Source organism: Paraphaeosphaeria sporulosa (assembly GCF_001642045.1).
Source record: "Paraphaeosphaeria sporulosa strain AP3s5-JAC2a unplaced genomic scaffold CC84scaffold_1, whole genome shotgun sequence".
Taxonomy (NCBI): Eukaryota; Fungi; Ascomycota; class Dothideomycetes; order Pleosporales; family Didymosphaeriaceae; genus Paraphaeosphaeria; species Paraphaeosphaeria sporulosa.
Genome location: NW_017253360.1, coordinates 4054719 through 4081742, shown reverse-complemented (window position 1 = coordinate 4081742; position 27024 = coordinate 4054719). Strand labels below are relative to the sequence as shown.

At 53.9% G+C, this 27024-nt stretch overlaps 14 protein-coding genes across 14 annotated transcripts; 7 read left to right on the top strand and 7 right to left on the bottom strand.

Annotated features, from left to right (window-relative positions):
• Window positions 1–28: 28 nt before the first annotated feature.
• Window positions 29–1364, bottom strand: CC84DRAFT_1192758 (Cloroperoxidase; the record flags this gene model as incomplete). Its single annotated transcript, XM_018181257.1, has 2 exons — window positions 29–955; window positions 1005–1364. 2 exons carry the CDS (start codon window positions 1362–1364, stop codon window positions 29–31), a joined length of 1287 nt encoding a protein of 428 aa, XP_018043022.1.
• Window positions 1365–2599: 1235 nt separating this feature from the next.
• On the bottom strand, window positions 2600–3963 carry CC84DRAFT_1077936 (alkaline serine protease Alp1; the record flags this gene model as incomplete). The annotated part of the gene is made up of 3 exons (XM_018173779.1): window positions 2600–2856; window positions 2917–3226; window positions 3286–3963. 3 exons carry the CDS (start codon window positions 3961–3963, stop codon window positions 2600–2602), a joined length of 1245 nt encoding a protein of 414 aa, XP_018043021.1.
• A 1769-nt stretch (window positions 3964–5732) lies between these two features.
• Window positions 5733–6947, top strand: CC84DRAFT_1183245 (FAD/NAD(P)-binding domain-containing protein; the record flags this gene model as incomplete). Its single annotated transcript, XM_018180680.1, has 1 exon — window positions 5733–6947. One exon carries the CDS (start codon window positions 5733–5735, stop codon window positions 6945–6947), a length of 1215 nt encoding a protein of 404 aa, XP_018043020.1.
• A 94-nt stretch (window positions 6948–7041) lies between these two features.
• CC84DRAFT_155007 (uncharacterized protein) lies at window positions 7042–7797 on the bottom strand. The gene is made up of 2 exons (XM_018185392.1): window positions 7307–7797; window positions 7042–7259 (listed from the first exon to the last, which is right to left on the bottom strand). Exons 1-2 carry the CDS (start codon window positions 7684–7686, stop codon window positions 7136–7138), a joined length of 504 nt encoding a protein of 167 aa, XP_018043019.1. The 5' UTR covers window positions 7687–7797; the 3' UTR covers window positions 7042–7135.
• Window positions 7798–9215: 1418 nt separating this feature from the next.
• Window positions 9216–10104, bottom strand: CC84DRAFT_1212168 (uncharacterized protein; the record flags this gene model as incomplete). Its single annotated transcript, XM_018182428.1, has 2 exons — window positions 9216–9671; window positions 9724–10104. 2 exons carry the CDS (start codon window positions 10102–10104, stop codon window positions 9216–9218), a joined length of 837 nt encoding a protein of 278 aa, XP_018043018.1.
• A 1329-nt stretch (window positions 10105–11433) lies between these two features.
• On the top strand, window positions 11434–12099 carry CC84DRAFT_1159931 (uncharacterized protein). The gene is made up of 2 exons (XM_018177363.1): window positions 11434–11561; window positions 11618–12099. The coding sequence occupies exons 1-2, from the start codon at window positions 11551–11553 to the stop codon at window positions 11928–11930; spliced, it is 324 nt and encodes a 107-aa protein (XP_018043017.1). The 5' UTR covers window positions 11434–11550; the 3' UTR covers window positions 11931–12099.
• Window positions 12100–13418: 1319 nt separating this feature from the next.
• Window positions 13419–14049, top strand: CC84DRAFT_1171331 (uncharacterized protein; the record flags this gene model as incomplete). Its single annotated transcript, XM_018179906.1, has 2 exons — window positions 13419–13493; window positions 13543–14049. 2 exons carry the CDS (start codon window positions 13419–13421, stop codon window positions 14047–14049), a joined length of 582 nt encoding a protein of 193 aa, XP_018043016.1.
• Window positions 14050–14912: 863 nt separating this feature from the next.
• CC84DRAFT_1069668 (alpha/beta-hydrolase) lies at window positions 14913–15716 on the top strand (the record flags this gene model as incomplete). The annotated part of the gene is made up of 1 exon (XM_018173660.1): window positions 14913–15716. A coding segment is annotated over one exon (804 nt), but the record flags the coding sequence as incomplete, so codon positions are not given.
• Window positions 15717–15987: 271 nt separating this feature from the next.
• Window positions 15988–17359, bottom strand: CC84DRAFT_1201586 (uncharacterized protein; the record flags this gene model as incomplete). The annotated part of the gene is made up of 2 exons (XM_018181729.1): window positions 16830–17359; window positions 15988–16777 (listed from the first exon to the last, which is right to left on the bottom strand). Exons 1-2 carry the CDS (start codon window positions 17291–17293, stop codon window positions 15988–15990), a joined length of 1254 nt encoding a protein of 417 aa, XP_018043014.1. The 5' UTR covers window positions 17294–17359.
• Window positions 17360–18438: 1079 nt separating this feature from the next.
• CC84DRAFT_1183242 (amine oxidase, flavin-containing superfamily) lies at window positions 18439–19878 on the bottom strand (the record flags this gene model as incomplete). Its single annotated transcript, XM_018180679.1, has 1 exon — window positions 18439–19878. The coding sequence occupies one exon, from the start codon at window positions 19876–19878 to the stop codon at window positions 18439–18441; it is 1440 nt and encodes a 479-aa protein (XP_018043013.1).
• A 769-nt stretch (window positions 19879–20647) lies between these two features.
• Window positions 20648–21643, bottom strand: CC84DRAFT_1183241 (aldose reductase; the record flags this gene model as incomplete). Its single annotated transcript, XM_018180678.1, has 3 exons — window positions 20648–21214; window positions 21264–21453; window positions 21504–21643. The coding sequence occupies 3 exons, from the start codon at window positions 21641–21643 to the stop codon at window positions 20648–20650; spliced, it is 897 nt and encodes a 298-aa protein (XP_018043012.1).
• Window positions 21644–22049: 406 nt separating this feature from the next.
• Window positions 22050–22610, top strand: CC84DRAFT_1053809 (uncharacterized protein; the record flags this gene model as incomplete). The annotated part of the gene is made up of 2 exons (XM_018173510.1): window positions 22050–22215; window positions 22279–22610. Coding segments are annotated over 2 exons (498 nt in total), but the record flags the coding sequence as incomplete, so codon positions are not given.
• A 1733-nt stretch (window positions 22611–24343) lies between these two features.
• Window positions 24344–25094, top strand: CC84DRAFT_143140 (uncharacterized protein). Its single transcript, XM_018185387.1, has one exon. The coding sequence runs from the start codon at window positions 24474–24476 to the stop codon at window positions 24942–24944; it is 471 nt and encodes a 156-aa protein (XP_018043010.1). The 5' UTR covers window positions 24344–24473; the 3' UTR covers window positions 24945–25094.
• A 343-nt stretch (window positions 25095–25437) lies between these two features.
• On the top strand, window positions 25438–25951 carry CC84DRAFT_154055 (uncharacterized protein). Its single transcript, XM_018185388.1, has one exon. It carries the CDS (start codon window positions 25577–25579, stop codon window positions 25850–25852), a length of 276 nt encoding a protein of 91 aa, XP_018043009.1. The 5' UTR covers window positions 25438–25576; the 3' UTR covers window positions 25853–25951.
• The last annotated feature ends 1073 nt before the right edge of the window (window positions 25952–27024 follow it).

The following is a 27024-nucleotide window of genomic DNA, read 5'->3' as shown; positions in this document are numbered from 1 at the left end:
TCGAAGCTATACCCTGACGCCAAAAACTTCACGAAAGCTTCAACGGACACCCGAGGTTCCCAAATACAGGATTCAACTGTGTTAGCACCCACGCCAGCACATCCAGCGGCAAAGCAGCCTCATTCCCTACCGTCCCTGGCACATTATCCGTGGCAAGCTGATACAACAAGCACGTGAAGTCCGCCGCCGTCGCATCACCAGGAATAGTCCCATTCTCGATAATCCCAAACGTCGTGTTCAAAGCCAGAAAATTCCCTGCACCTACGTTTCCGCCGAACAGCTTCGGCGCATAGGAAAACTGATACCGGATCTCCTCGCCTATTTCTAGGAGCCCGTAGGCAGTGCGGCGATTCGACCAATTTTCTGGAATGCGTTCGGGGACGTGGTCGTAGCTGCCGGCGCTGTTGGGGACGGCGCCGTAGAAGGTAGATATCATGTCAATATTCGCGTCGCCTTCAGGACCGAAGATAGGGAAGACCTCGTAGATGAAGCTGGCTGCGCCGTAGAGGAGGAGCGCCTTGGGACCGAAGTAGAAATTTGGATTCTCCGCGAGCGATTCGTCGTACCGCTGGCTGCGATACACGGCAATGGTGTCGCGGTCGAAGAGGCCGTTTGATGTTCCATTGGCAACGCGGTACATGTCGGCGAACATATCACCTTGGAAGGTGAAAGCGTCGCCGTTGTTGAGGAAGTAGTCGCGCCGGGTAAGCGAGGTGTCGCCCTCGAATTTGTTGTGTGCGTTGAGGCCTGGCTCGCGTCCTAGGGTGCCAGTGGGGTCGATCGATGTACGCTCTGTCGCATCGCAGCCGATGCTGAGCTTTGTTGTGACGACATCGCCGTCCAATGCAATTCCGCGGACTGCAATGAAGACGGCGAGATCGTACGCCAGGTTGTAGAGGTTTTGCTGCGCAGAGACGAGTTCTGCGAGATCAGTAATTCCGTCATGCGACAGAAACTAGATGATACATCAGATCCGGTATCGAGTATAAGGCTTGTTTACCGACATTATGGTTGGCGGCCGTGTTCATACCAGGGCATGGGCCTCGGATGTCGTTGGGCCCAGGTGGCGTGAACTCATGAGCTGTATCGCCTGGGGCCGGAACTTGGACTCCACCAATGCCAGTACCTGGAAGGCCATTGATGGAACCGGTGTAAGGAAACCTCACATCAAAAGGTGCAGCCCCAGGGTGATCAGCGTTGAAAGGACATGTAGGATCCAGGCTACCCGTCTGGCGATGCTGTTTCGCAAAGTTCTCTGGATGATTGTGGATCGCGGATAGGTCAACGCCTGGGACATTAGCGATCCAGGGCCATGCAGAGACCGCCGAAGCAAGATAGATACTCGACAAAAAGTAGCAAGTCATCTTGATAGAGTGAAGGTCGAAGTAACCGTGCACAGTTGTTTCACTGCAGGAAGCAATGTCTTTACTCTTATATCTTACTTCGTGGTTGCTACATCTACTCATTGCATCATGAAACTGCGACTCTAGTCTTGAAGCGTATTCTCCGAGGTGGGAAAAAGCTGTCTGTCATATTTACTGGCTATTAAGCATTCTGAGAGATGTTCAATCGTGATGAGAGTTGCAGATGCTTATGTTGCAACCAGCATGTCGGCACGGCACTTTTAGAGTTCAGTGACACTGGCCAGCCAGTAGAGACCAAGAGCGACTTTATTCTGCCTCGGTAGCGGATGGGCTGGGTGTTCCTGTTGGTTTATGCAAGGCTTGTACTGCGGGGAACCCTATCAGCAAGGGGGCTATATCGCAGATGATACCACGCGAGCGCGCCCAATTAAGACGATCTAGATCGAGCAGCCTGGGAACCTGGTGGGTGCAATATATTGCGATGGACGAATTGAGCAATATCGGAAACCTATTCTCCTCTTCACGCGTACGAAAAAGCTGATGATGAGCTACGCCAAGTGAATTGCTGCTCTTCATGTCTAACACGTAACTGGGGTATACTGGATCGAGCGACGTCTGTAGACCTGTCGGCAAGCTGTGCGATATACTGGATGTATCGGAGATATCAGCGATTGGTGTAGTAATGTCAAATCCATCCACGCTCCAGAGCATGCACACGACACCGTAACAAAACCATGTCCAATTGATACTCGCTAATTTCACAAGCAACCTCGGTATGGAGAGAGTAGTCAGCCCGCTGTGGGTGGTCATACGGCGCTGGGTCAAGGGTCAGATTACACTAGTTGCCCAGGATAATGGATGCCATGTCGAGATTTCGGAGTCGTTGAAGAACATGGGGGAGTCGCTTGCGTGGGTACCTGTACGCGCTCGCGAGGGTGAGGGAGTGTAAGGGTTAAGGGTGATCAGTGGGCTGAGTACGTGGTGCGATTGTGCCCAGGCATCGACTGAATACTGAAAGCTCCTGACATGTGGCCCATTACGGGTAGAGTAGACAAGTGGTTGTTCAAGAAGCATTTCAATAACTATAATAAACTCTCTTTCCCAGAAGCACATGAAGACCTCAGCTTCACCAACTCAGAACATCATCCGCGACTCAAGTCAATCGGTTCCGGCTTCCCTAAACTGTAGGTCTATTTCTCAAATCTAACAAATAAACTCAACCATCCCAGCTGCCACTAAGCCCCACTCCCATTGTTTATCAAAAGATTCGGACTCCCCCTCGGATCCCCTACCACCCCCTTAAGCGCCAACTCCAGCACTCTGCTTGTAACCTGATCCGGGGTCGCCAAGCCCCCTTCCAATGCTCTCAAATAGCAAACCAAGCCAGCAACAAGCGGTGTCGCCATGCTCGTTCCTGTCTTGGTAGCGGTGCCTGTATTGCTCAAATGGCTTGCTGATACGATATCGCGTCCCGGGGCGAAGACATCCATCTCTATCAAAAACTGTGGGTCAGTATCCTTTGGCATCACAAGTTAATAGGTTGGTAACTTACCCGGGCCATAGTTGCTTCCGTAGATGTCAGTGATGATGTTCACACGGGCGCGATTCGCCTGCGTCATGCCCACGGTAAAAGCTTCAGGCAGACGTGCCGGAGTCAGCGGGGCGATAGGGGCATTCTCGTTACCAGCAGCGACGATGGAGAGGATACCCACGTCGTACGCCGCTTTTACCGCGTCGTCGAGTAACGTGGAAGTCGTCTCAGCGGAGAGCGACATGCTGAAGACAGAGGTTGAGGCTGCGTTGCGGGCAAGCACGTCCGAGACGGCCCATTGGATGCCGGTCAGGATGGCGCTTGTGGAGCCCTGGTGTGTGGTGAGTTAGGCAGGGAGGTGGAAGGAAGGAGAAGGGAAGGGAGACATACGGTCGCGCCATCGAAGACTTTTACGTCGACGACGGAAGCTTTCTTCGCCACACCGAAAGTCTTGCCAACTACCGTGGCAGCACAGTGCGTTCCATGACCGTCGTCATCTTTGCTTGCGCCGCTGGGATTCGTAGAATTGGTGATGCCGTTGACACCGAAGCGGGCGCGGCCTTCAAATTCGGTGTGGCTTAGTCGGATTCCGGTATCAAAGACGTACGCCGTTGTTCCTTCGCCTGCAGTTGAGTCGTAGACGTATTCCGTCGCATTGCTAGCCTTGTGTGAAAGGTCGCCCAAGCTCCAAATGCTGGGAGACTGTGTCACGACATCGCGTGGTGCGAGAGGCGGAAAGTCCGTTTTTTCGAGATAGATGTATTCGTCTGGGACAACGGAGAGGACTTCTTCAAGATCTGAGATATATGTTGCGGCTTGTTCGTCAAAACTTCCAAGATAGGCATTGAGACTCCCAATGCTGAAGGTGCGTTCAACTGGACTGTCAGCAGAGCTGCGTCTGGCTAAGCGGTGGACTTTTTGATGGTGTGATGCCACAGAAACAGCGTCGATGTTGGATCGGAGTTGCACAAGATATTTTCCAGGGATGAACTTAGGCTTTTCCCGATGACTGAGGGGTGTAGCGTAAACTGCAGCCGACAGAAACAGAACATAGATAAACAAAAACATCCTTTAACGCCAATTCCTAACGATGATAGCTTGAAAACATTATATCACACAGCAGTGCTTTTGTGTACGTCCTCTACGTACGGCGAAATTTCGGCGGCATTTCTCGTTATAGAAGGTAGTAATGCGTTTCGATATCCAAGCACTTGGCGTTGTAGCATTACCAGAGTCGCGTAAAGTTCGTATTCGCCTCAATACTTGACGCAACGGTATTGATCTCCAAAACTCGACCGATAGAAAGAGGCAGATTAGTCGTTGAGCTGTGCGATTGGAAATGCCGCCCAGCCATCGCACTACTTCTATCAGTATACATGTCGTATAGCCTCTTCTTATTAAGATTCTTCGGCGGCTATACCGGATGGCGCAATACACAGGGCCTTGCTTGTTGGAAGGCTCGTGCTTTTCATGCCTTCACAGCTTCCTCCACACTCTCAACGGGTGGGCTCGAACTGTCTGACTCCACACTATTCCTGGCCCTGCCAGTTTTACACTGTATGACCGTCCACATCTGCGCGACGCCACCTTCGTAGAGCGGGTAAAAGATGGCGACGACCAATGTGAGCCAAAGCCAGATCAACGAGATCATAATCCATGCCTGAACCAAGCTCTTCGAAAATGTCATCTTCGCGCCGTACATGGGGAGTGGCCATAGAAGGACGTGACCAATGATGGTAAATGCGGCCCAAGCAGCTGCTCCCGGACTCATCCTTTTCATGTATGCCACCCGCTCAGGTGCGAAGTAGACCGCCCGTTCGCGGTCATCTTGCTCCTGCCTCCTCGCAACATCTGCGGCGGCTACCACACCGTTTAAATGTTCGTCTTCACATGACTGATGTCTATCGAAAAGACTTCCTAATGACCGAACATGCTGAATGAATGTTTCTTGCGGGTATGGATCCTCAGGCAGGACGCAAGTCTGTTCGCGATATAAAGCAGAAGGCTGCAGAGAACGGGCACGACCCGAATCACATGAAGACGATAGCAGGAGTCTCCATCATTGTCGACGAAACCGATAAGTTTGTACGCGGACCTGGACATGTCTTTGACGCTGTTTGGGGGCGGGACTAGCACTGATTTCTCCACGATCCGGCATGACGACAATCTGAAGTTCACAGAACCTGGTGCGATTCAGAGTCTGGTGTCGACGTGTTCTTGCACGATACCCGGCACCAACAATATGAAGTGGACAAAAGCAAGAGTAGCGAAGGAACTGGCCATGGGAGGCGAAGCTTTCGACTACGAAGCAGCCACAACCAGGGAGAATTATCTAGGCGACGGCAAAGGACCGCGAATGAGGGATGGTGATCCAGGATCGTGGTACAAGTGGGCTGCGAATGAAGCCGGCGGGGTTCGTAGACATGGAATCAATGACCCGTATCCAGATCCGGATCGGGTGCGTATGCCGTCACGCTCGCGCCGTGACGACATTCCGTGCCCGGATTGACTCAGTCAGGTCAGTGCAATGCATAGAGTGCCTCTGGGCGAGCTGCTGGCGGTGAGACTGGAGATGGGGATGTCACTGGGAGTGAGGTTTCGGGTCGGGCGATGGCTCCGGCTCCGACACCGACCCATCCAAACGCGCCTTCCACCCCATCTTACGAGAGCAACCTCGCGCTCGCTCTTGCTCTCAAAGCGCATCGCTTACAAACTCATTGCACAAGCATGATCTCAACAATGTCGCCATACCAAGTGCGGCGTACAAAGAGGAGCCTGTCCTGCAATGCAAGGCTGCCCTCAAACTGTCACCGCGTGAACGCCCACCATCCGCAACCATGACCTTCACCAAGCCGGTTCTCATCTCCGGCGGCGGTGTTGCTTCGCTGCTGCTTGCTTCAAGCCTGCGCCGCAGCAACATCCCGTTCATCGTATACGAGCGTGATGCATCGCCCATCTTCCGAGCCCAGGGCTACCGGTTGCGCCTCTCCCCTGAGGGTCTCGATGCCATCGAGAAGGCGCTGCCGCCCGCGAAATGGGAAACCTTTTGGGCTACGTGCGGAAAGACTGGCGGTGCGGGCCTCGTCAGCATCGACCCCGTTACTGGCGAGACGACAGGCCAGGGTATCGACGCTGCCAACCCCAGCACAGCTCCGCAGGAGGTGCTATCGTCGCGCGACGGCAAAGTCGTCGGCATCAGCCGCGGCGACATGCGAAAACTGTTCATGGAAGGCATCGACGACTCGATCCGCTGGGGCTTCCATGTCAGGAGCTACGAGCTGACAGCCGATGGAGTGCGCGCCGTCTTTGCCGACGGCTCCAAGTCTGAAGAAGGTTGTTTGCTGGTGGGCGCCGAGGGCATCTATTCGCACGTCGCAAAACAGCTGTCAGGCGGCAAGCTCAAGGTATACGACCTCGGTTCCCGCGGTATTCATGGCCAGGCACCTACAGCAGCATTCAAAGGCCTGGGTGAGGGTGTCTTCCGCTTGATCGACGAGACGACGGTCCCCGGGAGCAAGATCTTTCTGATCACGAACGTCCGCGCCAGAGATATGGATGACCCCAATATCCAATTCGGCTGGACTATGGGTGGTTCCCCGGGCGTTGTTAAAGCTCCCAACGATGATTACACTCTGGTCGGTAAGCCGGCTGCCGATATAGCGAAGTCCTTGACCGCGAACTGGCACCCTCGATTTAAGCCCTTGTTCGAGCAAATGGATGAAAGAGAGGCTGCTTTCTGGAAGATCACTTGCTCCTCGCCTGATGGGGTACCTGAATGGCCTAACGAGCCACGCGTCACCGTCATTGGAGATGCAGTGCACTCAATGACCCCAGCGGGGGGCATCGGAGCGAACACGGCCGTCAGAGACTCGGAGCTATTAGGCAGACTACTATCAGAAGCCGGCGAGTTCAAGAACGGCACTACGGAGGCTTATGAGAAGGAAATGAGGATATACGCAAGTGAAGCTGTCAAGACGAGCTTCAGGAACTCGCAATTCTCGCTCGGCACAAAGATCGACATGAACGTCACTGTTGAGCCACGAGACATATAGTTAAAACAAGATGATAGCTTGCTACGCGGACACGTGCAACAAAGTCACTCAACGTCCGCTGTTAGCTCTTTCCCAGGCTCTTCGCCGATTCTTCAATCTTCCCTATACAGGAATGCTGAGATCCCCCGGAAGGAAGTGCCAGCTTCTTCTGCCCGGCAGCGCCAAGTAGTCCTGGTCCAATTCCTCTGTCACTTCTGAATCTCCTGGCACAATACCCATGCCGGTTTCTCTTCCTCCACGAACCGACTTTCCTCAAGCTTTGGTCCTCTGTGTAGCACGAGGTCGCCCTGCCCTTTGCAAGTCTCTTCATCACTGCAACGCCTGTTAGCAACTAAAAGAATGGGACCGGTCCTACGGACACGAAGAAAGCACATCCGCATCCTTCTCGATCGATCCGGTAGATGAGTGCGGTCTGGTTGTCCCAGATCGGTTCACAGCGACCATGCGTCTGTAGGCCTACCGACCACCAAGAGTCTTCTTCCATGCGAACATAGCCGCACAGGGGAGTGTTATCAGGAGGGGTTGCGTCGCCGATCGGGGACGCAGATGCAACACACACAATCATGGCAAATGGAACAAAGAGTTTCATATCGGAATAAACCTTGGCTGCCAAGTGGTATAGTAAAAAGGTCATTCGAAAGGGTTGCGGGTCTCGATTGGTAATCACAGTGTGTAGAAGGTTTGGATGTTCTATGATCTGCTTGAGCGGGCAATTGACCTCTCTAAATATACGGCTCATGGTCTGCCTCACCAGCCCCCTCCGCAGGTGGATGCGCTCTCACCGACAGTCCTGACAAAGCGGCTATACGTAGACGGCCTCCTCCCTTCTAGCTCTTCCCGTAATTAGCAAAGTGTGTGTGGCTACAAGTCCCTTCCAGGAGTCGTTCGTAGAACGGAAGTGCAACAGCGGATTGTGACTAATGGCTAGGCCCGTAATACAGAAACTCTGCCATTGGCACCCCTCAAGTTACAGAGCCACAGTCTACCCTATCAACGGAAACACCTGCATTCTGGAGCCGGAATCTTTGACGTGTCCCCAGCCATGCGGTATATGCAGCTTCCCGGCTTCCGTTTATTGGACCTTCACCGCTGAGACTGGCGCACGTCATTACAGCCCTCCTTCCCGGCCTTTCCTGGTGGCAGGGATCGGGATGGCCAGTATACATCGTTGGGTTCAGTCGATATCGTCTTGTCCTCTCAGCCATACCCTCGTGCTGGTATCATTGCTTCTCGAAACACACGGAAGACGCCATTGTCATGCGATGATCCGATCGCAGTACACGCGATAGGCCGCGGTTGCAACAGTCGTGACGTTTGGCATTATTCTTCCCCAATGATGGCATGCTGGGCTACATTGCAACAATATCATTGGACCCGGCTTGGAGTATGGTGTACTCGGACAGATGAGATCTGATTTACGGTCGCACAGCACGTTTATTGGTCACCCTTCGAGTGCAGCCATTCGATGAACGTTCAATACGCCGAGGGAACAATGTCCGAGCCCGACTTTCATTCGCTACAAAGCAGTCAATTTACAGCATACCTTGTGTTGAGTACCAGACCCGCCCGAGGAGGCCCGCATTGCATTGATTGACAAGTTCGTGTCCCTTCCAATCAGAGACAACAACTTTTGCGAACCTGTTGCATGTTGTTGTGCAACACCTTCGAACAGTCGGCATCTCAATAAAATTTCCCTCTCTTATTAGGCGCCCATGCATTGCTTATTTACCAAACATCACCTTTCCCACTGCTGCTCTAGGTCTAATGCGGGGATCACGGAGCCGAGGACGTCCATTCGGACTCGAGGTCGGCCGTGATTATTGCCGGGATGGTCTTTGCAACAGTGCGAGTCCACAGATCCTCCAAAGCCTCACTAAATCTGCCACCAACATTCAGGACATGAACACCTGCTCCCCTCAGACCCTTCTTCTAGCTTTTCGGTTCCAGGGAATCGCAATACCTTGTGGTATATCTGTTGCAACCGGGCAGGATGCAACAGACTGCGCTTCGATACAGGCGTATCGAGCGCACTGAAGGACATCGAATCCCTGGAACTTGATGGTAGCAACTTCAACTTGGTGCCTCAATATCAGCGACAATGCTCTGCCCTGGCTGAGAAGCCGCCCTGCCGGACTCGATGCCGCAGGGCACGGCGCGCCTCTAAACCCGGGTCGGCTCGGCCGCTATGTCCATTCCCGTCCCCCGTTGTACCTGATGTGGTTCCATGCGAGCAGGTATATCAATGTGTTGAAGGTCCTCTCAGTGTCTTCAGGCATGTCTCAAATCCCACGTATCATACCACCCCTTCATCTCCCACCTCTGGCGCCTCAGCCACCTCTTCACTTCTTCATTCTCATACAGATACGGCTGCGTCCACCACTTCCCATGTATGCTGACCAGACCCTTTGCAAAGTCGTGGGTGGAGTCCCGGACTTCGGAGAGGGAGGCCAGAAGGTAAGTTTGCGGAAGGGGCGCTTCGCCGGGCAGGGTTACGAGGTTGGAGAGCTTCTTCGTTGCAAGGGGTTTGGCACCTTTGTCGTCGAAGACACCGTCAAGGGGGAGCCGGAGCATAGTGTCTCCATCTAGCATGAGGATGCGGCTGTACTGTGTCATTTCCCAGGCGCGCAGCTTGGTCATGACGTCGTCCCATCGGTGCTGGGCCGCGTGGATCCACTCGTCGTTCTCGACGTGCAGGAAGTCGACGGGGGTGGATGACGGCGCCGTCTTTTGCGAGGCGCGCGCGCCTCGTCTCCGAGACGGAGGGCGTCACCATTACTACGACATCGATGCCACTGGTCCGCGTCTGGGGGTTGTGCAGGAGCTGCCACAAGAGAATTCGCGTGGCGACGAAGTAGTAATCTTCGTCCAAATCATCGGAGGCATCCACTGTGCCGGAGAGGAATGTCACGTATGCGAATCTCTCCTTGCCGGTTGCGAGGACGGGGGCAGATCCATTTGAGAAGCCAGAGCCGGTACGGTAGATGTCGTTAGTTGGCCTGTTATGGCTTGTGCCTCCAAAGCGGTTCTGGCCGATACCGATACGCACGCGGATCGCCTCGGTAGCGTGGGTCTGGTGGAGTGCGAGGAAGAGGAGCGTGGTTGCGGCAAAGGCAAACACTGCGACCGTAAGGCGGCGCCGCTCGGAGAATACGATCATTGCGGGCTGCGAAGGACCACCGGGTGTTCAACTACATTTTGGAACTAGGGAAAGATATCTTTTACAAGTGCTGGTGGTGCTCTGCTAGTGCTAAACCTATTTCCCTAGTATGTGATGCACGTTGCCGCGAGCCATACTAGTCCATTCGATAAAGTTCCTGCAAAGGGATTTTTAGCAAGTCTGGTACGTCGTGGTATGATGGTTTTTGGCAATTCCCATGCGATGAGAAGAGCACATGTAGCACTCATTACTACCGTTTTACTTTGTACTCCGCGCACAAATGGTGCTCAAGTACTTGACTACCATGGTATAGAGATTGTGGTGTGCTAAGCTGCACCAGACAGCTGTAACGCTCGCTAGATAGCACTGAAGGTTGTAACGTTAATTGGAGGCTGCCGGCGAGGCTGCGCGATCTGGCAGGCGTAGGGAATCTGTCAGTTGCCACATGTGCAGCTTGGGATCATTGAAGCAAACGTCAGAGCAGCTTCGGTCAATCGGACTTCAGCTGATTTAATCTCATTGAATAGGTGCGTGTGCTTGCCGCACTTTGAGAATCGTCGTTCCGTTGCGGTGGCAGTGTGGTGCTGAGGTCGGTGTTGTGGCGCAAGCAAAGGAGGCCTTACCGGTAACTACCCGAGGCTCTTGCCGAATCCAGACTATGGCTTTTCGCGATTCCCATTTCGATGAAACAGAGTATGGTCAAACGAGCAATTGTTCTACTCATTATCCTCGAACAGCGGCCGCGCGACAACGTGCTAGCGAGCCTATCCGGCACGATGGCCCCGGCGGAGTGCAGCCTGTCCGCGAGAAGAGGCTGTCCAGCCATCGCGAAACTGCACAGGCAACAATGTCTTGCGAGCGCCCCAGGCTGCAACAAAACCTATGCCGAGATCCTGCCCTTCCCACAGAGGGACTGTACTAGGAGCACTGAAAGGGCGGAGGATGACCTGACTCATTATGCACGTACATTTAGTCACAGACCCCATTACTTTAAGAAGACATGGGACTATCTCTTCGAATTTGGAAAGTATATCATCAACAATACTGCATTCTCTCTTCATGCGTCGACTTGCAATGCAAATGCGCTCTGTAAAACCTAGAATTCAAGCAAAGCCACGATGGCTTTTACCAACAACGCTACACCCGTTTTCACCCACAATCCCAACGACGACCTTGGTCATTATGTGATGCCACAATTAACGGCGTGGTGGAAATGCGTCAGAATAGAGCACACCTGCTATTACAAAAAGCAAGTCGCTCGGCAATCTTCGGAGCTCAACTGACAGCTACAGAATAGTAGAGCTCAAGGCGAAGATCCGCAAAGCCGATCGAGAGATCGGACCAGCCAAAAGGCGGGAGGGTCCACGAGCAACAGTGACCAAACGCTTGATCCAGCACAGGCGTTCGTGTCATGAGAAGGTGAAGCCGTTGGAAGCACACCTGTACATGCTGAAACGGTAGGTAGCGTCGAGGCACGGATGAAGCCCTCGAAATTGACTCTCGATGCCGTTAGACAACTCGTCTCCTTTGACAAGACCTTTGACTCCGCCATCCAGCCATACTCCCGCATCTCTTCGCTCTCACTCACTGCTACCCTCTACACCAAATGCCCGCGCGAGCTGCGCGATTTAGTGTACTACTATCTTCTTACTGAGCACACGACGACCGACGACCCCACCGTACTGCAAATTCAGCGATACTACGAAGCGCCCATCGACTCGAAGCCAATCTTCTTAGATTCTGGATACGTTCATGGAGAAGTGCTGTCGGAGATCAGGTACACGGTGGAGAAGAAGGCTGCACAGAAACTACACTCCCGGTCGTAAACACAAGCCGTAGGATTGTCGTATTGATGTGAAGAGGACATACAAGATGAGAAAAATTATTACCGGCTGGTGTCCTGAGATAAACGTGTTGATGGGTTTCGAGGACTTATAGTATGAATAGCGTGTACTGCGTTAATTTCATAGGCATCCTTTGCAGTAAAATCAGTCACCGATATACTCGCCCGTTTGTCTGATAATTGCAAACAAGAACAGGCTGTAAGTACCTCATAATTAGGAGGCATGAACGCTGGAACACCTCCGCAGAGGTTCCGTTGGATTCTCATTCCAGATTCGGCTTCCAGTGAGGAGGGCCTCAACAGATTGGGGTAGTGGGTTTCGCGCTGTCATACAACCCTTTACACATTCCAGTATTTTCCACCTCCGTCCGCATAATGACATTTCCATTGGTCACGGAGCAGAACGTGACACGGCACGCTTTATGGTTGACACGTCCGGTCTGCGCCTCCTACCGGCGACTGTGCTCAGCTCCCGCTTGAAACCTGTGTCTACCCCACCCGCCAGCATACACGGCGTCGTAAGCTTGCGACACACCCGCGCTCTTGATGCAATCCAGATGCCCAGCATCGAATGAAATAAAGTAGCGAACATCGAAGAAGCACAACGAAATATTGAAATATTGGGAGGGTGGCAATCGTGATCGCGATCTCCAGTTGTTGTACGAGCTGTGGCCCGTTGGCGGCCCACACAGACCAGTTTCTGTGGGTCTCCAATACTGAACGGGACGGTGGCTATTATTAGGCATATTGGAGGAGAGCTTCACAATGCAGTTCATCTTCAAGAAACTGCTGGAAAGGAGACTTTACTAGAGTCATGTTTCTTCAGCGACATTGACTACTCGAAGGGGAGACGGGAGAGGGGCCGTGGGTGCGGAGGTTGCGTGATGCTGACGGACCATAATTTCGTGATCGACGCGAGACAGCAGGACGGCGCGTTTCCGAGGGAACATGGCGTCCTTCGAGCTAGCGACTGTTTGCCTGAAACAAATGCGCGTCTACAGGATCACCAGGCGAACTGACGACTTCGAGAGGGCACCGCGTCGAGCACTGTGACGACCATCTCGCACGCCGGACAGCAGTGACATGACGGCGAACGGCGCGTCCAGCAGCTCGATCCGCACGACTTCCGAAATGGAAATGAGGAAAGCAAGCATTGCCACGGGATGGCTGGAGCGTTCAGGCGAGGCCGTCTGATTATTGGCTGTGGGGCCCCCGACGGCGCCGTTGCTATGCCAGGGTGGCGCAGGGAAGCGAAAACAGGGGAGCAATCGGGCCTGCAGGCTGGAGCAGGGCTGGACGCCCCATGAGCTCAAATAAAAGGCGACGCGTCTCCTGAGAGTGTTGCGTCTTCATCCATTCACTTGGTCCATCCATCCTGTCGCTTACCAGACGTTGAAGCAAGTCCATCGTTGATTCCATCATATAATACTTACCAGTCCCTTACTTTAATCCCAAACCACCAAACTTCAAGATGCGCGCCTACGCTTTCGTCTCTGCCCTCGCGGCCGTTGCTTTCGCCCAGGACTCCTCCTCCGAGGCTGCTTCCGTAAGATTATTTCATTCCCAAATCGATTGCTCCTTCTAACAATGACCAGTCTTCCATCGACCCTGCTCCTCAGACCTCCTACCTCCAGCAGACCAACTCTCTCGGCGTCGTGACCGGCGGACCCGCTGTCGCAACCTCGCAGCCCGCTGTCGACACCTCGATCCCCGCCCAGCCTGCCGCTGACACCTCGATTCCTCTGCTCGTCACCTCCCTCCCGGCTGGCGCTTCCATCCCCGCCCAGCCTTCGGGCATCAACACCGTTGTCATTCCCGTTGGCAACAACAGCACCATCCAGGTCGTTGTCTCCGCCAGCAACTCCACCACCATCGTCTACGGCTCGCCCAACTCCGCCACTGGCTCTGCGACCACTGGCACCGGCAAGGCCTCCGGCACTGGAAAGGCCTCTGGCAGCGGCGCTGAGGCCACTGGTTCTGATGCCACCGGCTCCGGTGCCACTGGCACCGGTGCTCAGTCCACCTCCACCCCTGGTGCTGCTGCCAACGTCCAGATTGCCTCTGGCTTCCTTGGTGCCGCCTTCCTCGCTGCTTTCTTGTAAACAGTTCAATGTTCTGACTTGACTTCGTTACGCGCCGCACGTCATTTGACGAAAAAAGATTTGTTTGCTTCATCGTGGGTGGCTACATTGGGTAGCTGCTGTTCGATCCTTTAAGATACCTCTGGGTGCATTGCATGGCGCTTTGACCTGACATTATGTTTTGAAGCGGTAATATTGGCTGGATGGGGGATCGATAGGACACAGGTATTATTAGGTATATAATAGTCACCGCGAGGTGAAATGGAACTGAGTCGGATCAAGTGGTCATCGTTTCTGGTTGTGATGTGTACTTTCGGTTGGGGAAGGCGCGACGGAGGTAGGCCGCATGATCGAGGACGTCGCAGACGCCTAGAAGTATCTTTCACAATCAATACCTCACACCCCTAATACATGTCTTCGTCCGACACAGGCACTTCGGATAGTCCCAGCCTTTACATACGCACGTGGCTAACGAGATCGAGTCTCGTCATTAGAAAAGACCCCTCCTTGAATCTCATGCTATGAAGTCGCAGCTCAACAAACCTTTGCAGACGACCCTCGCGCCATGAATTTCCCCAACCGCAAAGATCGTATAAATTCTTAGCATCTACCTTCGTAACCATGTTGACTTATCGATAACGCCCGCTGGTACCTGACGATCGCTCCAACCCCGCCAACATCATCAATCCTAGCTCCATACGTCTGGTGCGATCACAACACTACCCTACTCACCAACCATGACCTACTCCCGCGATCCCGACATCCCCGGCCTATGTCACCGCTCCATCGCCTACAAAGCCTCGCCAACGTGCCTCCAAACCCTCGACATCTGGCTGCCCTCCCAGCAGAACAGCGGCAAAACCCCTTCCACATCCAGCACGGGATTCTGGATCATCTACGTCCATGGCGGCGCCTGGCGCGACCCCACGCAAGACTCTCTCTGCGTGGTGCCCACGCTACGTGCCCTGGTAGACAAACACGCAGGCTTGTTCCAGCAGAGTAGTGAACGCAGGATAGCGGGAATCGCATCGCTCAACTACCGCCTGTCTCCATATCCAAGCCACTCAACCGATCCCAGCGCGCCAGACGATCAAGACAGGAACGTCATGCATCCGCGGCACGTGGAAGATGTGCGAGACGCGCTTACCTACTTGGTCAAGGAGCTCGGTGTGCAGAGGTGGATCGGCGTCGGGCACTCCTGCGGAGCGACGCTGTTGCTGCAATTGCCGCTTGTCTGTACGGAGAAGGAGAGAGGGATTCAGGACGACTTGAGAGGAATGGTTCTGCTTGCGGGGATCTACGACGTGCCTACCTTCCTGGCTGAACACAAGCCGCCAAAGTGTCCGGAGAACATCGCGGCGATATATGCGGACATTGTTGCGGGGGCTTTTGGCGAGGACGAAGTGGTTCATAGGGATGTGTCCCCGGCGAGGGTTGGGAAAGGGAATTTGTGGGGGACGCATGCGGTGCTAGGGTATAGTGCGGAGGATGACTTGGTGGAGCCGAAGCAGAGGGAGATGATGCTTGAGCGATATGCGGAGGAGGGATGGGTGCGGGGTGCGCAGGGTCGAGAGGCGGAGGCTGAGAAGGTTGTCGATGCGAGGGATTTGGTGAGGGGACATGACGAGGTGTGGGAGGATGGGGTCCAGGTGGCGGACTTGATTGCTGAGGTCGTGGCGAAGGTTGACACACGATGACGGGGTGCGATGGACCTTGACATACCCAGGTGCGAGACGTGAGATAGAACATCCACCTTGCTATTGACATATGGATGAGGAGTTGTCCTAGCTGAGAGGAGAACTCGAATACGGAAGAAGGCTGACTTTTGACCTGCCGGCCTGTCCAATGAACCCAATGCGCGCTATCGTACTTATACAGCCTGGTAATATACACTATACGACTGTTACTCCATTCTCCCACTCCCTTATCCTATTCTCCCCTTCATACCCGTTTATTTAGTTATTTCCTGTTCAAACGCTGGTCCATGGCCTTGCTGATGGCATTTTGCACGTCACCCGTGCCGTTCTCCACCTCCTCGAGCTGCGCCTCAAGTTCCGCGATCTTCCTCCCTGCAGCCGTGTCCTCACCCCCCTGGAGCATGTTCGACGCCACGCTCTTCGCGTTCGCGTTGTTGACCTTGCCGTAGACAGCCATGGCGCTGGCAATCATGCCGCCGATATCACCCACGTTTCCAGGCACGATGACGCTCGTGCCTTCCTTGGCCAACTTCGCGAATGCGTCTACGTATTTCTCTGCGACAGACAAGGAAACCGCACCCTGAGCGGCGTCCTTGCCCTGTGCAATTGACTGTGCAACAGCATCGATTCCGCGGGCGGTAGCAGTCGCCTTGAGCAGGATCGCCTCCGACTCTCCGCTTGCCATGTTGATCTGCTCGGCACGCAGAGCCTCAGAGGCGAGGATGACGGACTGCTTCTTTCCCTCTGCGATGTTGATGGCCGATTGCCGCTGACCTTCCGACTCGAGGATCTCGGCGCGCTTGGAGCGCTCGGCGGTGACCTGGCGGTGCATGGCCTCAACGACGGGCTCGGGCGCGTGGATGTCCCGGATCTCGTAGCGCAGGCAGGTGACGCCCCAGTCCTGGGCGGCCTCGTTTATTGCGGCGGTGATGTTGGCATTGAGGTTGGCGCGCTCCTTGAGCACGTGGTCGAGGCTAAGTTGACCGATCTCACTTCGCATCGTCGTTTGTGCGAGCTGTGAGATGGCGTACTCGGCATCTTCTACGCCGTAACTATTCCTGAGTCAGTTCCCGTGCTCATACGCTGGGAGGGAGGTTTCTGTACCTCGCCTTGTACGCATCGAAAACCCGAGTGTATAGCACGCCGTCCAGCTCCAACGTCACGTTGTCTGCTGTGATCGCGCTCTGGCTCGGGATCTCAAGTGCATTCTCCTTCAAGCTCTTCACGTAGGCGATCCTGTCGATGACCGGGAGCAGCACGGCCAGGCCAGGCTGCAGTATCCGGTGGAACTTGCCCATGCGCTCGACAATCCATGCTGTTTGCTGCGGGACGAATCGGATAATTGTGTTGGCGGGTAGGCTCTTCGAGGAGGAGAAGTAGGTGGGTGGCGAGTTTGCGCTGATGAAGGACGAGAGCGGGTTTCCGGTGGCATTTTGAGCGGCGGGAGAGTGTGTCTGAGAGAAGGTGCGGAGGGCAACAGGAGCCGCTGTTCGGGACACGAGGGTCGGTCGTGAAGCCCGTATTAGGCCTGAAGCCGTGGAGGCAACCAGGCGGGTGCGCGACGCCATTGTGTGGGTTGCGAGGTGATAGCCGCAGCTTGAAGCTCGAGATGTGAGCTTGGGGTGGTCGGAGCATGTTCACTTGATTACGTAAACGAGGCAGCACCTTCTATCTTACTCCGTCTTCAACCACGTTGCTACGTAACGTTATCATGGCAGCGAAAATAAACACGTAGAGAACACTGCACTCCGTCATTGAAGATGATGCATTCCCGTCTTCAAGGGTACGGATATTTATCAATCAGGGCTCCGATATTCCATTGTCCTCTTCGTCCAAAAAGTCTGAGCTGTACAAGCATACTCCCTTGACTCCTCATCTTCAATCTTATCATGATCTAAACAACTGTCGAAAGGCAGACCGTGGTCGTAGTCGCACCCCGATCCATCATGACTATTCCAGCTCTTCCCTGTCGCTTTCTAACCAATCCCTCAGTGCCCTTCCACCAACCGCAGTAGATCCCCGCAGTCTCAGGACAAGTGGCTCGCCTGGCCTCTTGAAAGACACGCCCCAGGCAACCGAATCAGTCTGTTCCGGGTCCATGGAATACTTCGCTTTGAGTTTGAACGATATATGACCGGTACTCGACTGGATCGTGCTCACGTCGGAGCGGCACAGGGACATGTGCCCCCACGTATTCCCCCCACGAGAATCACACAGCTCATCGCCGTTCGTGTATTAACAAGAATCGCAATCCTCCTATATAAATCGAACTGACTGCAGAGATCAAGCTCTGAGTCAGAAATTACTTCTCTAGGTCATACAACTATGACAACGAGCTAGCGCATGCTTCCGAACGAACACGTACGTCCCAGCGTCATTTTGTTGTGCCATTCGTGTCCTTTGGCCCTTATAAACCTACATTTGTTCGGCATCGCACCAATCTACTGGTGGTCTGGTCGACATCCGTCTCAAACTCCTCAAATCGCTCATCCGCTCCTCTATGGATCACGCGAGAGGCAGACAGTATTGTCCATCTCCCTACTTTCTCCAGCCATTTGCGTGTCACCTACACTTTCACGAATCGACCACGGGAGATATGGAGACAGTTTAAACACCGAGACTGGAGCACACATAAACAATGCAAACGTTCTCAGTTCAATTCGCGGCTGCATACATGACACATATTCACACCAGCACGCTATCATGTGCTACTTTACAGCCCCTCGATCAACCCCGGCAGCACCTCCTCTTCTGTATACCGCCAGATATCACTGCTATCATGTGCCCTCCATGCCGCACCCGTCCAATACGTATTCCTCTCCCCTTGAAGTCCATACAACGTCTCATAAAACCCTCTCTTGATGTCTTCCGGTCGTGCTTGTAGGTAGAACGGCGAGTGCGAGCTATACGCCACGAAGCGCGGCTCTTCATTCTTGAATTTGTCTGGGTTTGCCCGCTGCAGCTTCTTGAACGCGGCGATGATGTTCGCCTTCACGTCGGCGTCGGACAGCGGAAACGTCGAGGTCGAGCGTGGGGTCGCGTAATATGCAATTTTAAGGCCGGGGACGGCGGTGCGGCCGATGCTGTAGAGGCCCGGGAGGGTGGGAAGATTGTACGCGGTGTCGAGACGGGCGTTGGTGATGCTGAGGTTGTCCGGGAGGCCGGTGCTGCGCAGGATGCTGGTGTAGTAGCCGGTGTTTATGAATTTGCTAAATGTGCTGCGCTCGCGGCGGGAGAGGTCGAAGGCTTGGAGGAGATCGGGGCTGGGCGGGATGGTGATGAGCAGTTTTTTTGCTTTGACGAGTTTGCGGCCTTCGGGGGTTTGTACGATGAGGGTTATGCCGGAGGCGCGGCGAAAGGAGTAAGTGACTTCCGAGGACAGGAGGAGGCTGCGTGCGGAAAGGAGCTCGGCTTGGGCTTTGGAATAGAGTTCGCTGTTATTATGGTGGGCGGTAGTGAGGAAGCCGCCCGAGAGCTGCTGCACGAGGCTTTTTCCCCATACTCGTATATTCTCGATAGCAGGGACGGTGAGGATGTCGCCGAGACCAGCGTTATAGATGAACATCGTAGCGACGGCGTCTTCAATTCCGTACTGCTTTGCGAACTGGCCGAATGGCATAACAAGCTCGTTGGGCAAAGGGTGGGGAAGGAACATGCCGTCGTTCAAGCGGGGGTATTTCTCCAGGAATTGAGCATATGTGGCGAATGCAGCAGATATATTCGCCTGGCTTGGAGTCATGATCTTGACTTCTTCGCCCGTCCGTAGATCGTAGTTTGCAGAGACGGAGTCAGAGCTTGATCCCAAGTCCGAGCCCGCCGTGATGAGGGGAACATCGAACCGCGCAAAGTAGTTCCGGACAATGGTGAGGTTGTGGAATATCACCACACCCATATCTATCGGTTTTCCGGTCGCGGGATCGATGTATGTTTCCGTATGGCCCCCGATGCGGTTCTTCTTCTCGATCACGATGACAGACTTACCTTTGTCCTTGAGGCTGATGGAAGCATATGTTCCTGCTGAGCCACCACCAATGATAGCTACATCTCGCTCGATTATGTCCTTAGGGTCCAAGTGGTCGAAGTCAGTGGTCGACGGTAATGCGGCGAGAGTGAATACCGCCCATGATAATAGAAGTAACGTCCGCGAATGCATTATGAAACTGGTCAAACTGAGTGAATATTCCTTGATTATCGTCTGCGTGAGAAATGCATTATTATTCCAATTTATACGTCCACAATATGACGCTCGCCGATCTACACTTCGATTCGCGATGGTCCAATACTATAATTCGTAATGGCCTAAAGCAGTGCAGATGATCAGCCGCCGTCGCATATGCAAAGTAAGGTTTACTATTACTTTCCGGTTGTGGTTGCTCCACACGAGGGACGCGAAGATCGCTGTGGGGTGTGAGGCGTTCGTGAGCTCGCGTCAGCTGATGACGTGAGCACCAACTGCGGGATTGTGCTTAAGCGACCCAAGCGGGAGATCTGGTGCCGCTATTTGTACTACACATTAGATCGAATGTCCGGATCGCATGGTAGAGAAACAGCATTGACGAGAGCCGAAAGTGGGGAAGATATGTGAGTGGCGGCGCCCCGGGTGGATTGGGAACGGCTGAGCTTCCTGAGTTAGCAGCTGCCTTCCGGAAGTGGACCTTGAGGCGTGAATAGAGAAGGTGTCGAGTACGAAGGAAGTCAATACATGCAGTGCCAGCAGTAGGAATAAGAAAAGTAGATGTCTGCGTGACATTTCGGTGGGCTTAGTGGGTCGTGGAGGAGTGGGTCAATCCTTGCGCTGGATTGGCAGGGTTGAGCTCACAAAACATTGACGAGTCTAAGAGTGTTCTTTCATATGCATCATTGCTTTTGATGGTCTATCTAGGTATATGGCTCATCAGATCGTTACAAAATGTTTACAAAATTTACTCATCGTCGCCGAAGAAGACTTTCACGGGCAACCAAGAATCGCCACAGACCTTGAACCTCTCGGTAAGCCCGCTGATGGCTTTCTGCTCCTCTTCGGTCAACTCCCAGCCGTCGACTTCGAAGTTAGCCTGGATCCTTGACGCGGTCACACTCTTGGGAATGACGGAAGTTCCGCGCTGCAGACCCCACATCAACAGGACCTGCTGCACGGTTTTGCCTTTCTTCTCGGCAATCTTCTTGAGCTCCTCGTTCTTGTATAGCGGTGAGTCGGTTGAGCCGAGGCACGAGTAGGCGGTGGCGTGGATGCCCTTCTCCTTGAGGTAGTCGAGCAGCTTGGGCGAGGGGTTGTTGGGGTGTAGCTCGATCTGGTTGACGGCGGGCGTCGTCTTGAAGTCCTTGGAGGCGAAGAGCTTCTCGAGGTTCTTGATGGCGAAGTTGGAGACACCAATGTTCTTGACGCGGCCCGACTCGGGCAGCTTCTGAAGCTCGCGCCAGGTATCGGTGAAGTCCCAGTCGGGGTAGTGCTTCTTCAGATCCTCGGGGTCGGTGGATGAGGGCCAGTGCTGTGGTTTTGTTAGTTGAGGCGTAGATGGGATATCTGGAGGGACCTACCATGAGGTAGAGGTCAACATAGTCGACGCCCAGGCTCTTCAAAGAGGAGTTGATTCCCTCTTCGACGCGCTTGTGCCATGGGTTGTCGAGCTTGGTGGTGATCCATATCTCCTCGCGGGGTACGCCAGAGTCCTTAATGCCTTGACCGACCTCGTGCTCGTTGCCATAGGCAAGCGCAGTGTCAATGTGCCTGTCATGTTTCAGAATGCCTTCGTGTGTTCTCTATCGACTAGATGCTACCTGTAACCCGCCTGGAGAGCAGCCTTCACAGCCTCGCGGACCTCATTGGGCTTGGATTGCCACGTTCCCAGACCAATCGCAGGAATCTTCGCGCCCGTGTTGAGCGTAAACGTCTCCTTGGTCCAGTTCTTGGGAGCCATTCTAGAAAGCGTGCGGAGCATTCAACGGATGCAGAAGTATAAAGATGGGAATCAAACGGAGGAAGCGTTGAGGAAGTGGGAGTGGGCTGGAAGGAGGGGCACCAGAGCTTTAAGGCCCCTCGCCATCATGGTCGCAATCGCATAGACGTATGCGCATTTCATCATAGGCCCCAAAGCATTGCCATGCCACCCCACCACACGCTTCAAGCGCGGAAACAACAGCCACCGGAAGAACTGCTGTGGCCCGCCTTCCACGAATCAGCGGCGGAGTTGGCCGCAGCGGTGGAGCCTAGCCCCGTCGGCTCATTCGAGTATCCCACCCGATGTCACGTCCCGCGTCTAGGTACCTCCACACGAAAGCTACCCACACCCACCCCGGCGTCCTGGCGCGGCTGATTCCGCAATCATGTCCAGCGGCTTTGTGTCTGGCGGCACGATTGACGCGCCGAACGAGCGCGACGACGAGTGGCGCGCCGCGCAGGCCGAGCTCGAAGCGAAGCGGCTCGAGAGGGAAGACCGCGACAAGCAGCAGGACGGCAAGTCGCTGTACGAGGTGCTGCAGGCGAACAAAGGTGATACCTTGTCATTCTGCGGACATGTAGCGAGTCTGACTGACATGTTAGGTTGATCGAAAGCCGCCAAACAAGATGCCTTTGAAGAAGCCACGCGCTTGAAGAATCAGTATCGCGCGCTTGACGACGATGAAGCCGAGTTCCTTGAGTCGGTGCTAGAAGCTTCGCGGAAGAAGGAGGCGGAGGTGCGGAAGGACACGATGGAGCAGCTGGACGCGTTTCGCAGGCGGCGGGAGGAGGAGGAGAGGAAGGCACTGGAAGCGGAGGCGCCCGAGGGCGCGAAGGAAGATGAAGCACATGCGCATTGGGTGGCGCATGGGCGGAAAAGGAAGAAGGGACCGGAGTTGTTGAAGGGCGTGAAGCTGAGGAAGACGAACGAGGCGTCTGATGACAAGAAGGATGCGGAGAAGAAAGGGGAGGTTGAGAAGGCAGCTCCGCCCGCAGCCGCAGCGAAGGCTGATGCGACGGGAGCGACATCTTCCAAGGCAGTCTCGGCGCCTCCACTGCCGAGCAAGCCGGTGTTGCTGGATCTGGGATACGCGTCTTCCGACGATGATGACTGAGAGACACTTCGTGTCGTGAAGCTACGATGCATGACCTGCACAGCTGCACTGGGCATTGAAGAACATCGGGCCTCGCAGCTCTTACCCAAGCCCACATACACCCGCCAAAAGTGCCCCCCGACATTAATTCCTGATCATACAGTGTGCACGTCGTCTTACAGTCACTGAGTGTAGATTGTTCTGAACAGGAATGGATGAGGGGAAATAGTGATAGAAGTAAATATAGCCTGGACGTCCGTTTCTAAATATTCTTGCAACGAGCCTCATGCACCGGCCCCTGGGCGATTGTACAAAGTCCTCATTCCTTTCAGTGCGCCATGCTCATCCAAGTGTTTGTAGTGCGTCGTCGCTTCCTTCCGGCGCGTTTGGCAGTGGCCCATCTTTGCGTCGTCAGGATGAGCTAGGAACGACTTAACAAACGCAACTTCCTTCAGTGCTAGGGCGCGATTCACGCGTAAATCATGATACGCTGCAGATGAGGGACAAATCACATACGGTGGTACGAGAAAAGAGTGTTCCAAGAGGAGGCTTAGGCGACACGGTCAGCTTGTTGGGGCGTTTGCCAACTTTACACAGCGGGAGGCGGCAGTACGATTGGCCACGAGTTCGGCGGCTGGGCTGACATGCTCGCGGTAGGACGACTGCATCATTCCTGTGCTTTTGCTCCAACTCTCACCTCTCTGCGACTGTTACCGCGTTCACCATCGAGTCGATATTGACATAGGCCTGTATCATCCCCACCATGAACCGAGCGACACAACTCGAGGTGAAGCCGACATCACCGAATCGCCAGGCGTTCGGGAGGATTGATGCAAAAGGTTAGCCTGAACAGGATATCTTTTCTGCTTCACTTGAGTTTCCAAGTAACGTCCGACTACAGCCGTCACCGCCGCATCTCACTTCTCTTACCTTAACCCTACCGCCACCTTTTTACGCTTCCATTCAACCTTTGATCGGCTCTCTACAACCGTCCTTGTCTCAGTATCCGCAGACATACTCATTATTCAACTGTCGAGCATCCAGCTCGCTGCCGTATGGTACCGCCATTCACACGCCCTTCCTGTCCCTTTTTGCCTCGGCCTTCTACTGTGTCTACCGCCCAGTGCTTTCCAGCAATTATTGCGGCTGACCAACGATCTGCAACCGAGTTTCTCATCAGACACACGGTATTACCTCCCAAGCTCCGCAAGGTAACGACATGGAACCTGCAAATGAGTAGGTTCTCTTGGAATGCACAATAGCAGCTTTCTGAGACTTGCGAAGCAACATTAGCGGCACAGAGCCGGTACTCGTTCAAGGACTCTCCCATCTCAGCGGTCGCCAGTCTCTGCAATAGCCGCAACACCAAGGGGAACATCGCTGAGGAGTAGCTAGTCAATTCTTTGTGCACGCCCGCCACCACCAATGATGCGGCCGCCGTTCCACTACAATTAAAGGCACAGAATGCGGGAATCCTCATAAGGTGAGTTGAGGATAGCATTGTGTTCGAAGTCTTCGAGCTCTCTCCCGAGGATAAGCAAATCATGAACACTAAGGGTCGACTGATACGATCGTTTCCAGCCCACGCCTCCAGCATTCACATCAATCGTATCTTGGACGAGGGCTTAGTAGAATTGCTAGCTCGTCACATTGCACGGTTGAGCTGCAACGAAGTTCCAGAATTCTGCTTCGGAGGTGGGAAGACAGGAACGGATCATGCTGCTTTCATCACACCGACTCATCCGGACCTCGTCACAGATCACTTTGTCAGTCTTCTCTCTGCTCTCGGCACACCTACGCCCACAAAAATCATCCAGAAGCACACACGCGAGGATATCATCTACTCCCCTACTGGCCCACTATGGCGAAGATCGCCACTGTGGCTGCTCATTCGCGTCATCTTGCAACGCGGTCGAATTGATTAACCCCAAGCTCGGCACTGATGGTACTGTCTCAGATGGGGAGCATCTCTTATCCATTGCTGACTCCATAACTCCACCGGTTCAGGTCATTCTGGATGTCGGTGCCCATATCCTGGATGTGGAAAATCGTCAGGTGGCTCAGAAATGGATGTCCATCTCGAGTAACGCTACCGCACAAGCTGCGTTGTTCTTCAACAACGACGAAGAGCTGATGTTCATAACCGCACTGGAAGGGAAGAAGCCCTGCAGGTATCCCCTTTCTTAAAACGACTTGACGAATGTTTAGTCTACCTCGACGAGGCGCACACTCGCGGAATTGACCTTAAACTTCCAAAACACAATCGCGCAGCCGTCACGCTCGGCGCAATTTTCACGAAAGACAGGCTAGTTCAGGCTTGCATGAGAATGCGGAAACTCGGGAAGGGACAGTCCGTAGTCTTCTGTGCCTGAAGAAATCGAGGGAAAGATCCTAGAATGTACGTCAAAAGCCGTAGCGACCGACATCAATGTCTCCGATGTCTTGGCTTGGACTATCAGGGAAACATGTGCAGAATTCAGCCGCGGCATGCTTTTGTGGGCGAGTCAAGGCCAACGGCATGAGAAACTCAAGCACCTGTTCCGTGGGTTAGTAATCACGCGGGAAGAGGTAGAGGGCTTTTCTCAAACATTGGAAGATCGTTACCGCCCCCGTCCATCATCAGCCGAAGCGGACAAAGGGACGTTGACGGAGAAGATTGAAATTATCCAGGATATTCTGCAACGGTGCCGAGAATTTGAAATGATAGCTTCGACCTCAGCCACACTCCAAGAGGAGCAGGAACGGGAACTGGCGCCGGAGGTCGAGGAAGAACGATATATCGAACGTCCGAGGAGCAGCACACTCTGGATACCGCCCTGATGAAGTCTGTAGATGGAGGCATAATCGCTACAAGATCCAGGACGTTCAATACGGCTTTTAAAACTATAAAGAACGTCAGCGCTGCCAAGTCCTTTGATACTGACCAATTTCCAACCGAATTGTTGGTGACAGAGGATTACAGCCGCAACGTGAAGCGATCAGCGCGACTACCCTCCAAATTCTTTGTGTCTGACTCTTTCCACAAGCCTGTCCAGTGGATCCTCTCTGTCGTACAGGCAGGTCCCCCTACCGAGCGAAGACCTAAGCAAGCCTGAAGAAGGCAGAAGTGCTAGTGATCATCAGTCCGATTGAAGCTGATCAGCTGCTTGAGCGCATTCGGACCTCCTCGCATGTAACTTTGCATATATGTGCAATGCGCTGCAACAAGACATACAAAGCTCTCGATGATCTCAGTCTATACCCAATTGGCCGGCCGTTCAATCCTGATGTCCCACGCTCTTTGATCACACAGCTCAACTTATTTGCCAGGCAAGTGTACTTCCGGTCCTACGAAGAGTATGTCGAGACGAGTTTCTCGGTTTAGCTTCAGCTGCCACCGTGGGCGGACAGACCGTCCAGTCGGACGACTTTGTTATCCCGCCTTCTGGGAAGTGAAAATTACGTGATGGCGCTGTGAGATTTCTAAAGGATCTAGTGGTCCACGTTCGGAGAGAAGGCCAAGGCATTGACCAAACACGTTTGGGAAGAATGCTGGATGGGGAAATCCTCGAGGAGACAAAGTTTGAACGAATATTTTTCTGTTCCTGTTCTTCGTGTTTGCGGACTAGTTTAAGGGAAAGACTTCAGGTGACTACTTTCGATGGGAGATAGGCGTTTTGAGATGCATCCCTTGCCATTTGGATTCCCGGTATATTGTGGGATTCTCGGATGATGTTCAGAAATTCAAGGTGCACAGCAGTCTAAAGGATAGCTCTTCGACATGTTTGATATTTTTAAGCTACCAAAATACAGACTTGCGACTCGCAACTGACATCGTTGACTTGCGTAATTAACGAAAGGTTCTAGCGGTTTCGCGATGCTGTGCAATCCGGCACGCCAAGTGGCCCGTGCAGACCCTGTCACCTGCACCTTCCTGCGCGCTTATTTTGGGGCTCGAGACAACAACTCATGGTTCCTGACCGCATCTGCCTGCTCAGCCTTCACCTCTGCGCGCCACTACTCGTCGTTTCTCTGTCTTGTTCTTCTGTATTTGACATGCTCTGGAGCGTCGCACTGTGTCTCTGTTCGACTTGATTGTTGCAGGCGCCGAAACAGCCGCGCTCCCCCAGGCTTCCCCGGCTCGCTGCGCGCAGTGAATCATCCTCTGGAACCTGGCCATATGGAGGCTGCCTGCCGCACTATCTCTGCCTGGAGTCGCGCTCGAGCTTGCTCTGAGCTTTCTACAAGAAGCGCGGGCCAAATGAGCGAGGAGACTTCAACCTCTGAT

Excerpts from the sequence above, each read along its gene's own strand:
- CC84DRAFT_155007 (XM_018185392.1), bottom strand. The coding sequence starts at position 7,686 with ATGAGCCGTATATTTAGAGAGGTCAATTGCCCGCTCAAGCAGATCATA. Across the intron at positions 7,260-7,306 it reads TGCGGATGTGCTTTCTTCGT|TGATGAAGAGACTTGCAAAG; the intron begins GTCCGTAGGACC and ends CAGGCGTTGCAG.
- CC84DRAFT_143140 (XM_018185387.1), top strand. The coding sequence starts at position 24,474 with ATGCTGCTTTCATCACACCGACTCATCCGGACCTCGTCACAGATCACT.
- CC84DRAFT_154055 (XM_018185388.1), top strand. The coding sequence starts at position 25,577 with ATGAAGTCTGTAGATGGAGGCATAATCGCTACAAGATCCAGGACGTTC.